Source organism: Ambystoma mexicanum, chromosome 3p, assembly GCF_040938575.1.
Source record: "Ambystoma mexicanum isolate Mex_15411 chromosome 3p, UKY_AmexF1_1, whole genome shotgun sequence".
Classification (NCBI taxonomy): domain Eukaryota; kingdom Metazoa; phylum Chordata; class Amphibia; order Caudata; family Ambystomatidae; genus Ambystoma; species Ambystoma mexicanum.
In genome coordinates, this window is record NC_090925.1 from 1080998095 (window position 1) to 1081010667 (window position 12573).

Sequence of the window (12573 nt, forward strand, 5' to 3'; positions counted from 1 at the left end):
CTCAGCTGCCCTACACTTTTGTTTAAGGGCAGCCAGATGCAAGTCGTACCAAGAGTTGCACTTTTTAGAAGGCTTCAGTTGGACCCTCATGACAGGGGCAAGAATATCAAAGGTGTTAAGAGATAGATTGAAGTTAGCAAGGGCTGTGTCAGAGTGCAAGTTAGCCGCAGGAATAGAAGGAGGAGAGTAGGTAGAGGTAAATGCAGCTACTGTCACTCTTTTCATGGGTATGGCCACTTTGAAGCTGACTGGCCGTGCATGTGTGCCGTTGCGAGAGGAGAGCTGTAAGTGTGATGAGAGAAGAGAGTGGTCGTTCCAAGAGATAGTGAGAGGGATAGACTGAGTTACGTCAGTAGGTATGAGAGCGTCCAAAGTGTGGGCCGCCGTGTGCGTGGAGCCAGAGAGTAGGATAAAGAGGGAGAGAGTCGCATAGTTTGTGGAAAGGTCCTGAGGAGACAGGAGAGTCCGGATGGAAGTTGAGATCACCCATCAGGAGGAGTTAAGAGGAGAAGAAAAATAGAGAGGAGGCCAGGTCAGCCCATTCTGAGAGGAGGAGAGTTGACTGTCCTGGTGGCCGATAGAGGGTGGCGAGAAGGGAGAGGATTTAGGAGAGAGTGAGAGCCTGCAGTCTAGGCACTCGAAGGAGGAGTATGCCACAGTAGGAATGATGGACGCAGGTATGCATTCTGGGAAGATCAGCGCCACTCCCCCACTTGTCTTCTTTGGCCTGGGCACACAGAAGATCTTGTAGCCTTCAGGGAGAAGTGGGTCAAAGCTTGCAACAAAGCTATCCTCGAACCATGTCTCTGTGATGGCGAGCACATCAAGATCCAGGAGTTTAAGGAGGTTGCAGATGTCAGACAAGTGTTTTGACAGCGGAACCAGTGTTGAGCGTGGTAATGTGTAGCAACTTGCCATCTATGAAGGTCTTCTGCAGGGGGCAAAGGGGACAGTGGTCCCCCCCAAGGGTGGCAAGAGGGCCAGAGGGATAGTGGAGGATGGTGGAGGATTCAAGGCTGACAAGAGCCGGGACAGTGAGAAGGAGAAAGACAGTGGGCAAGGGAGTCTGTGCAGAGGAGGAGAAGGCACAGTGGGCAAGGGGGCCTCTGCATAGGAGTAGGCAGACACAGAAGGCAGGGGAGCCAGGACGGAAGGAGAGGTAAGGTTCGAGAGGCAAGGGAACTGTAGATATAAAAAACAGTTAGGGGATCTGGTTCATGAGTTTAATACGATAAACTCCCAATTCTGGTTCCAATGTTTGAAAGCCACTAGAAAGGCGATTGCATAGGATATGGTTGGTGGTTCAAAACTATATTAAGTGAAGGTTGCCATCAAAGATGACATCTATGGCTGACTATACACTATGGAAAATATTACTATTTCCCTTACTTCCTAGAAGGAATGTGGTAGAAATGGGAGACGGTATGAATAAGATAGAATTCGAATTAAGTTATGAATTTGAATCTGTAAGAATTTGAACTTGTATGAATTAGAATCTGAATTTGTATGAAAGTCCTATGGAACACTATTGTCATATTGTTACCCATTGTTGTGATATTATGTTTTGATTACAAAGATTTTATGTAATTATGTAAATTATATTTTTGATATTTGTCATCTTCCTCTTCGGATTCAGCTCCAGTGGTCGACTTGTCAGCAGCTTTCAGGCTCAGAGTATTTATCAGTAACTACAGCACAACTTCTGCAATCTCTCCCTACAGTTTACAGAAAGGAGGTGTCTGGCTGTCCAATCAGGACAGCCAGCCTCCCCCACCACCATTAGGACTTGGCTCTGTTCAGGCAAGGTGAAAGACAAAGGGCTACAAAGATTTGGACTCCTCCCTCGATTTTTGCCTTCTCAAGACACCCTGGAGCCTAGGCAGGGAATACAAAGGAGTCCCACTGAAGAAAAAACTTCCACTGCGGTCGTTCCCACCTAGAAGGGCATGAGAAGACCTACGAAATTACAAGCTTTGTAGCAGAATGGTGGCCCTTCTGTGCATTACCGAGGCTGAGAGTAATGAGACATAAAAGTTATTAAGGTAAAACCAGTGCCACCAGCCATTCAAGTAACCGTGCAATTGGAACACAAATCTTACCAGGTAAGTAAGAAAGGGGATAGATATGGTGGGTCACTTAAATCAATGTAAAGGGGATGTGAATCCCACTTCTTGGGAACAGTAGTTCGCCCAAGAAATAAGAGAATTAAAAGGAAGCCGCTGCATTTAAAATGCAGTGTGCTGCCATAGAACATTACAGTCAGTCCAAAGTTATAGGCAACTATAACTCCAAGCATGAACTATGGAGAGACATACAAAGGTCACAGGTAAAGAGTAAAACACTATGTGAGGGGAAAAAAAGACTCCAGCTTGCCTAGGGACAAGGTAAAAAATACCAAGTCCAAGCCTAAAATTGCTGGGGTTGACAGGTCAGTAAGATTTATCATAATTATGAAAATCTTACCCAACAGTCTCCCAATTCGGAATGACCAAAGTACCACCAAAAATACAGTTCAGTGTTCAAGGTATAAAAAAATAGCTAGGCGTCCTATCTGTAACAATGGAAGTAAAGATGCAAAAAAAAAATACATCTTTCTTAATCAGTAACATACAGATTCTTTTTTCCTTAAACTTAACCGAAAAAGTTTGACAAATGTCTAGAATAAATTGGAATGCTACTTTAGCAAGCTGATCAGCAGGAATCACAACCAGAATCCTCCAAGTGCAGAAGGAGCATGATGAAATCATGGCATCTACAAAGAGTTTACATGCTCCCAATATGAATATTGTCAGCTGATTGCATTTCTTCAGATCAAGCGAATAAGGAGTGCTACCTTCATATAAAAGGCACTGAATAGTTTCTTTACGAGGTCATCCTATTGATGCTTACTGACCCTTTTTGCATTGCAATAAAATTGTTTTTTTTTTCATTACGGTTGCTGTTTAAACAATGCAAGCTGCTCTATCTTCGGTACTGGACAAATATAATTCTTCAATAACACATTTCCCAGAGTAACACATAGTAGTGAAATGCTAAAAAACATCTTTTAACAATGGGGAAACATTTATAAAAACACAAATATCTATTTTGCAATCAAATCATGTAATTTACCTTTCTGTTTGAGTTCTTGGGGTTTTTCCCATGTCGACTCAAGAGTTCGATTGTTATAATAATAAGTCTTGCCTTCTGCAGTCTTATATTCTGTCCATTCGGAAACTATAGTTGCTCCCGTCAAAGCAGCTGGGGATGCTGCAATAGCAACTTGGGGATGGATCATCGGGACCATAGGAGGCGCAATTCCTTGAAGCATGCCTATGAGAAAGAAAAAACAAACAAGCAGGCATATTCGTTTTTTAATGACTCTCTCACTGCTAATTGTTACATCTTTTAATACATTTTCAATCAAGAAAGACTGAACAATGTGGGCATTTGATTGAAGTACAGAGAACAACAAGTTACATATCTTCTGAGTAACACCGGGTATGAGAATACAATGTCTCCAACAGAGAATCCTTATCTATGAAACATCTAGTAACAGACTGGGATCTCAGATTTTAAATCTTGCTTACGTGGCACTGGGCGGTGCCACTGATACCAGCATCACAGTGATGGCACCTCGTGGCCACCAGAGGAAGTGACAGTGCCCAGAGAATAAGTGGCACAACCACACCCAGAATAGCGCCTCCACTTGAGCCCAACAGTTCACCTTAACCTTCCCACCACCAGTGAAACTAGATCATTGTCAGGGGAAGTGAATAGAGTAGACATTTTGTGTGAATCAGAACCAACATTACCTGAAAATTAAATAACTTATTCTAATACCACCGCTACTGCAGATTTTATACCTTTCAAACATACCCCCCAGCAATAACTAACAATTTAGGATGGATGGGCCTTACATGCACCAGGACAATAATGAGGAAGAACTCTCGAAGTTATATTGCACTACAGATCTTCCAAACAAATACTCAGATCTAGCGCCCGAGTTCAAACAGCAGTGGCTTGCAAAGATGAGGAGTGGACCAGGCTGCAACCCTGTGCATCACCTAAATCAGTACCTTTCTCAGAAACACGGTCACAGCCACCAAACATCTAGTAGAAAGCCCCCCACCAAATATGCTTATGTGCAATTCATGACAAACTCCGTTGAGAGGTTCTCTTTTTTGCAGCTTTCCCTCCATGGACATCAATGGAACTACTCAGTTGTTTGCTATTGTGTAATGACTGGAGGGGGGTATCAGTACTTCTGCCGCTTATATGGTAGGGCACAAGCACAGAACACCCCAGCAAGGCTTTCAATTGGGTAAAACGTGGCGATTGTTAGGGAGAAATCTCAAAAACTTACTAATTACCTAGAGACCCCCACAGCAACGTTGCTGGATTTTGAGGACTTTTTTTTTACTGGAGAGAGTGCAAATCTTTTTCCCATAGGTATCATCTTTTCATGTGTCACACAGCACCCTCAGGGCAGTGGCACAGGGAAACCTTTTCAGGCGTTCCCAAGGTTTAAATACCTTCTCTGGGATAAACTACTGTTTCCCAGAGTAAGTAAAGTGAAATTGACTTTACTAGTCTTTTTAAATTCCTAGACACAGCATACCCTATCTTACAATAGAATGCTGGAGGGGTTACCTAGTATCCCCCGTGTCTAGATACTCATGTAGCAGTCAAATGCTACCTTTTCCTATCGAAATGGCTGGTGGCAGTGGTTCTACAAGGAACTACCATGATTTTTGCCGACTGCGAACACCGGTAGCGTTAAATCATGAAAGCCATGGTTTTCAAGATGGCGTCTGAGCCCCCTCTTTAAAAACAGGTCACGGTCTTCTTTTCTCGCTGTATCTTTGTGGAAAGGTCATTCTAGAGTTTTGCTCTGTGCGCCAAACCAGGTTTGGTCCCTTTGTTCAATCGCCTTTGGAGGGCTTCAGGACTGAAGACTGCCTCTGCCGCCCGAGTGTCTGGAGTGGGCAGGAAGTGAGGGAGGTGACCGAAACTCCCTGTGCTTAGTCTCCTAGGAGACACAAATGCACTCTGGCGTGTTTGGCTGGCTGACTGTCCAGCGAGGACAGCCACCCTGCTGGGTGAGTGGCAGATAGGCTGAAATGAATGGGAGGAAACTAGATAAAAGGCGAGTCTCTTGGCATGGAAGGCAGAGTCGACCACTGGAACGAAAGAACCGAAGACGAGCTTGAAGAGGACAGCTGCTGCAACTCCTGCACCATTGGTTTGCCAGGTGAAGTCCTGCTGCAGGTCCAAATCGCTAAGTTCATCTCAACAGAGTAGCCCAGCAAGGACTTCTCCTCCCTTTGAGTTGGTGAGACCAATCAACTCGACCCATAAGCCACCTGGATACCATTCTAAGAGCTGGTTGTATTTTCCTCAGAGTGCTGCAGGAAACCGAATAACCAGGGAGAGTGAATCCCCCGAAATCCTCCCTCCTGTCCCCACGACAGAGGTTCAGGAACAGCTAGATCTGAAGGAACTGCCAGGGCCAGAAGTCTTCAGCTGCATCTTTTTCTTCATTTGAAAGGTACTGTGAAACGAGACAGAGTACTTACCTCTTGCGGTGAAAATGCTTGAAACATCGCAACTAGCACGCCTAATCAGCTTGTGATCCAACATATAATTCTTCTGCTTACAAACTACTTCTAAGAACTTCTACAGAGAATTTACCGTTCTCGTGCCAGAACCGTTTTTACCTATCCAAGACTTTAGCCCATTGACTTTGGCCTAGCCTATTGAATTGAATCTTCTGGGGAACTCATAGTATCTGCACAAGTCTAAGAAATTGTAATTCTTTAATGTTCTGAACCTATAACTTTTTGCTCCTACTTCAAAGTATTCTAAAAGCCATTTTGCTCCCCCTTCAAAATAGTTTGAATGCCTCAGAAACTTAACGAGTATAGTATTGAAGTGTATTGATGTATGATATTTAACTGCCTCCTTCTAGTGAATTTTTTATAACTGACTGTTGAATACATTAATAAGTGTTTAACCAAGAAACCTTGAGTGTAAGAGTTTTTGAATACTTGTGATTGTAGACCTCTGTGTAACATCCTTCCAGCTCACAATCCCTCTTGAGATAAGTCTGGCTGCTCAGCTCTACTGCCAAAAACTGTGTAGTACAGACTTGTACCAAAGGTTGGGTTTGCTTACACCTGTAGTCATAGTTGTGTGTAGTGGTCCCAAAGGGTACTGCATAAAAATGCTGCCTAACAGCGAGCATCTAGGCTTAAGCTTTCAGGAGGTGATGCAGGCTGGTTCTGAAGTACAGTGAATCCCCAAAGCCCGTACAAAGGCAGGTCTACACACTATGTTAGGTAATAACACAGCTTCTTTATATAAAATAAAGTTGCTACCTCTAACATATATGGGATACATTACTCAACGTTATCGTATTCCTGGTGCTTGTATCTGCTTAGATTCACATGCTCTGCATAGTCTGACATCGAGTGGAAGTCGCAGAATATTACAAGATTTGTTTTCAAAACTCGAAAACTGACGTTGACAGGGCGTTTTTAGTAATATTATCCCTAGTTTGATGTCCACTGTACTCATGGTCCTTCACGCGTTTCGAGGTCCCTCAGATTGTTTGTTTCTGACATGAGGTTGCATGAAGTGTAGCATGAGTACAGCTGTGATAAAGCAGAATCAGTGATAACTAAGAAAACATCTATGAGCCTTCTACTTCAGTAGGGGAGGATGGGTGGGCGCATTTGAATCTAAGCACATACAAGCACCAGAAATACAATTACGGTGAGTAATGTATCCCTTCTGGAGCTTGTGCACCTGCTAAGATCACGAAGGAGGAGGGATGTTAGAAGGTACGGTGGCAAAGATGTTTTAGAACCGCTTGTCCCACCTGAGAATCTACTTTAGAGTGTGTGTCAATGCAGTAATGCTGTGTGAACTTATTGATGGAACTCCATGTAGGAGCCTTGCAGATGGCATTTAGAAGGACGTTTGTAATGAAAGTTAAGGTAGCTCCTGTACCTCTGGTAGTGTGTGCCCTAGGGGTGAAAGGTAAGACTTTCTTTGATAGGGAATAGAGCTCTATGCACTTGACTATCCATCGGGAGATGGCGTTCTTTGATATGTGATCGCCCTCTCCACAAGACGCTATGGAAACAAATTGTTGGTCTGTTTTCTTTAGAGGTTTCGTTTTGTTCACATAGTACAAGACCGCCCTCCGTACATCAAGTGTATGGAGGCTTTCTGCTGAGTTTGATGTATTTTGAAAGAAGATAGGAAGTTCTATAGATTGGTTACTTGGAACTTTAAAGTGAACTTAGGTGAGAAGCTAGGATGTGTTCGGAGGACAACCTTGTCCTTGTGTAAAATAAAAAGGGAGTCTTGTACACACAAAGCCTGTAACTCACTGACTCGTCTTATGGAGGTGATAGCTACTAGGAATGCAGTCTTTTAAGTAAAACTTTAAGGCTGGCCTTATGCATAAGCTCAAAGGGAGGACCCATGAGCTTGGAGAGCACAACAATGAGATCTCAACTTGGAGGATGGTTGGACATTGGGGGTGTATAGCCTCTTTAACCTTCCAAGAATGCCTTAATGACAGGGACTTTCCACCAGGACACTTTGTTCTGTGAAGTGGTGTAAGCCAACAGGGCTGCCAGATGCACCTCTATGGAGTTAAATACTAGGCCAGAGTTGTTATGCAATAATTGATGTAACCCTGAAGACTACACGACCCTTGGCCTCTTGGCATTGGGTACCCCACGTATTGGTATAGGTCTGTAGTACACAAGTTGGTATTGTGACTGAGCAGCCAGACATTTCAAGAGGGGTAAATGTGAGCTGTAGCATTGAAATTCACCAATACAAGTATCCAAGTAACACACTCAAGGTTTTCTAGTAAAATAATGTATTTAACGGTCAGTTTTAAATAAGCATTCTTTAAAAAGGGGCAATGTGCAACAATAAAAAATACACTTCAAAATACTTTCTCAGAATCAAGGCAAAGCAAGTGGATACTCTACTTCTGACACCCTGAGTTGACTTCACTAACTAGGACAGTAATGGCATTTGTATATCACTTTTGAACTTATGTAAATTCTGAGGTTGGTAGAAAGAAAAGGTTAAAAAGAAGGAAAAAGGTAAAACAGGTTTCCAGAGCATGTGAGCACTTTTAATCTCCCAGTGAAGTCAAGATAAAAACCTTTCCCAGCAATATTAGTTAAAAACCAATTCATCACCTATGAGGGACAATAAAAATCAAAGTCAGTGGAAAAGAAGAGTCTGCAGGTAGCCAGGACAGCCAAAGTCAATTGGAGAAAAGTCTATGGAGCTGAAGCACTTAGATAGAAAATATGTCTTGCACAAAGTTAGAGAGTTTGTTGAAGAAAAATCATTGTGGGGTCACAAGCTGTTACACTTGTGAAAGTTAGAGCTGAAACTAGCTCTAGAATGAAGCTACTGAAAATCCCAACTGAGAAGAGCAGAACTACAGACACAGAGGTAAGTACCCCAAAGTCAGAACAGTACCTTTGGTTAGGAGGATCCAGCTGGCTTCTGTCTGGTTGCAGTGATGCAGATCCTGTGTTCCTGGGCCTCAGTCGTGGGGACAAGAGGGAGGACGTCTGGGGGACTCCTGCACAGCAATTCAAAGGTCGGCGGCAGCTACGGGCGTTCTTTGGATCAGCTGCACTTTGCGGTATCAGCGCTCGGTAAACAGCATCACCGTGGATCGTGGATAATGGTTGGGCTTCCTTCACTCTTTCAGGCCAGCACTATGGTGAGGTAACTTGAGCTTGGGTCGTCCTGCTTCGGGAGGATCCTCAAGAGACTTTTGGCCGGCTTACAGACGTTTCACTCGATGACTGGTTTCTCGACCCCTAGCACTCGGTTCAAGCTGCAGCAAAGTAGTACAGCCAGTTGAGGAAGGTCTTCCAGCCAAGTTAGTCTCTGGATTAGTTGGTCCCACTAACCCAAGGGAAGAAGTCGTCCTTTCCAGAGCTTCTCTTGTCGATCAGAAAAAGGAGTTTCAGCACAGCAGTAGGGCTTCACTGGGCCGTTCAAAGTTCCAGGAGTCTGCAGCAAGCTTTGTTCACGGTTTCTTCGTTTGGGGTGTTCTTCCCAGATGTCAACTGCCTTCAGTCCAAGAACCCTTGCCTTTTAAGCAGGTTTCTCCCATTCATGCACACACTAGCCGTCGCTCACAGCAGGGTGGCTGTCCTGCAGAGACAACCATGCAATTAGGACTGGGTGCATTCAGGCTGCCCTGGAGACTAAGGAAAGGGGAGTTTCATGCAGATCCCTCATTTCCTGCCCTTGCAGACACACTGGAGTCAGGGTTCAGTACCGAAGCCCGCCAAAGGCAAAATGAACAAAGGGGTCAAACCTGGTTTTCCGCACAGATTAAAACCTCAGAAAGACCTCACAAACAAATGGCAAAAATAGAGGACCGGGCCATATAGACACAATGGTCACCCATGGGTGCTATACTGCAGCTGTGGATTCAGCCTGCAGTAGAAAAGCACAATGGTAGGAAAATTAAACCACTGCTACCAGCCATTTAAAGTTGTGAGGGTAACAAAGTTGTGTACACGAGGAAAATGGGCTAATAAGAAACATCCACATAAGATGGGGTGTGCTGGATCCACAAAGAGAAAAGGTAAGTAAAGTCACTTTACTGTTCTTGGTAACTGTAGTTCACCCAAGAAAAGGAATTTAAACCTCATGAGAAATTTAAAGAATTTCTCTGTGACACTTCACAGAGGGTGCTGTGTGTCACCATACAAAAGTAGATGCCTATGGAGTTTGAGTCAAAAAACAAGAGGAAACATATAATCCAGATCTGATCAAAAATACATGAGAGAGTGAGAAAAAGGGCTAAAATTAAAAAGTCAAAAAGTCCAGCAAAAGAGCTAGGGGTATCTAAGGTCGAGGGAATTAACACAGAAATGAGTATTCTCCTTAACAGGAGTCTAGTAGGTAAAGCATGTAGTGTAGAATGATAGCTGGAGAACATTCCATTGGGTTTAGTGATGTGCACCATATCACACATCTCTTCCACGTATTAAAATAGCAGTGCCTGGTGCTAGGTTTTTGTGCCTCTTTAAGGATATCCATACACCTTTGTGGAAGATTTAAGTGGCTACGACTTCAGGAGCCAAGCTGCCAAGTTCATGGATTGTGGGTGGAGGGATGCCCCTTTGTGTTGCGTCAACATGTTGTATGGACACAGGAGCTTGATTGGGTCGCACATCACTAGTTTGAGCAGATGTGGAAACCAAGGCCCCCCCACAAAGGAGCAACCAGGAGAAGTTGCCTGTTCCTGGTGCATCTTGTGCACTATTTTGCTTAGGAGGGATGTCGGGTGGGTGGGTGTTGGTGGGGCGGGGCTATGAGGGTGTAGGGGGTGCGGGCGTAAGCAAATTTCCCTGACCAGGGTATTCCCCTTGGACCCTGGTTGGGGAAACCTTGACGCAAAGTCGGGGCATTATACGTTTAGGTTTGTGGCAAACAAGCCTAGTGGGGGGTGACCCCATAGTGAGAATATTCCGTCTTGGATATCTGTCGAGCTGCCACTCATGTTCTTCTGGTAGAGGGCGTCTGCTTAGAGTTTCTACCAGAAAAATGAGTTCCCCTGGAACATGTTGAGATGTTAGGAACATGTTCTGCTGGAGTGCCCATCTGCACATTTTTGTATTTGTATATATTTTTGTTTATATAGGGCTTTATACTAATTTTTTGGACCAGAATGAGATTTTGCCTCCTTGCTTATTCAGATAGAACATGGCTGTGGTGCTGTCTGAGGACTTGCACCGTTTGACCCTTGAGATGTTGCTGAACGGCCTGAAGAGCCTTGAGGACTGCCAAGAGTTCAAGGAAATAGATATAGGTCTTTGGGAAGTAGCAAGTGCCACTGGGCGTGGGCTGTGTGGTGGAGGACGTGGGCCGTGTGGTGGAGGATGTGGCCCGCCATCAGGCGAGTGAGGCGTCTGTAGTTGGAATTGCTTGCGCTGGTGGAGCACAAAACGGCTTTCCTTTCAACTGGTTGTCCTTGGACCACCAGCGAAGAGCCTGAACCAGGGTTAGCGAAAAAACCACCAGATCGTCCCACCGTCGGGTTGCCTGAGGCCACCATTTTGCTAACCATTCTTACATTGGAAGCATGCGCAGGAGGACGTGTGGAACCAAGTGAATGCATGAAACCATCATCCCGAGCAACCGCATTGCTTTGCGTAATGTTATCTGGCGACCAACCTTGTAGTGAGGTAACTGCAACAGCATGTCCTGTACTCGCTTGTTTGAGGGGTAGCCAGCTCCTCTTTTGTGTTTAGGATAGCCCCTACAAAATGTTTTATTTGGCTAGGCAATAGACTAATAGACTATTTCTTTTCGTTGATGGAGAAACCCAAATTGAAGAGAAGATTTGTCTTTTACGTATTTAATTTGCAAATTTGAGGAGTTTCCCCAGTGATTAGACAGTCTTTCAGATAAAGGTATACTGGGATGGACTTTCTGCGCAGGTGTGCCGCCACTACTGCAAGCACCTTTGTGAATACTCTTGGTGCTGAGGCAATGCCGAATAAGAGTATTTGAACTAGTAGTATACTCCTGCCATCCTGAGACGCAGGTATTTTCTGTGCACAGGGTGCATTGAAACATGAAAGTAAGCATCTTTCATGTCCAAAGTCTCCATGTAGTCTCCCCGTTTTAGGAGTGGAATCACCTCTTGGAGTGCAGTCAAACAAAACTTCTGGGGTTTGACATCTTTATTTGCAGGGTGCAGATCTAATGCTGGGCGCATGGTAAGGTCTTTCTTTGGCACAAGGTAGTAAGTTGAATAAATACCCTTATTTACCTTGGCTTGCCGGAGCGATCTCTATGGTGTCCTTCTCGAGCAGCGCCTTTATTTCCTCCAGCAATATGCTTTGTTGTTCTGCTGTCATTTTCTTCTGTCTCAGCGGGCGGTAAGGTGGTTTTTGTAGCAACTCGATACAATACCCGCCTGTCACGGTGAACACCCCCCACTTGTCAGACGTTATCTCCACCCATGCGTGGGTGAAGTGAGAAATTCGGCTTCCTTCTGGAGTGGCATGGAGGGGACCTGAAACAGCATGTCAATGTTTGGGAGGGGTGGAGCCTCTCCCAGGTGAGGTTCTGCCCCTTCCTCTGCTCCTTTTACTTCATCTTTGAAAATTGGACAAGCAACCTTGACCTTGTGACTGGCCACAAGACGAGGACTGTCCGCATTGAAAGTAGCCTGAGGAATGCTGCGCACCCTGGCCCCGAAATCTCCTCGAGTTTGAGGAGCCCTGTCTGAACAGGGTTAATTTGTCAACTGTCCAAGGGATTTAAGAGTGTCATAATCCTCCTTGGCACTCTTGAGGGCGTCTTCTACAGCCTCCCTGAATAACACATTTGTCTCCACAAGCATGTTTAATAGGGATGCTTGAACCTCTAGCTTGAACCCTGACTGTCTAAGCCAAGCATGGCGCTTAATGAGCGTTCCCCTCTGCTATGATGCATCCTGTATTATCTGTCGCATCAAGGTTATTCTTTAAGATGCAGTTTGAGATCTGCATGCCTTCTGAGATAGTATTTAGTAAT

General features: G+C 44.6%; 1 protein-coding gene across 2 annotated transcripts in view; it reads right to left on the reverse strand.

Moving 5' to 3' along the window:
* Window positions 1-12573, reverse strand: part of TCERG1 (transcription elongation regulator 1) — a 1289229-nt gene that overhangs the window by 795313 nt on the left and 481343 nt on the right. For both annotated transcript variants that reach the window (XM_069652440.1, XM_069652439.1), the window contains one exon: window positions 3112-3312. In XM_069652440.1, coding sequence (XP_069508541.1) covers window positions 3112-3312 — 201 coding nt within the window. The remainder of the gene's footprint in view (window positions 1-3111; window positions 3313-12573) is intronic.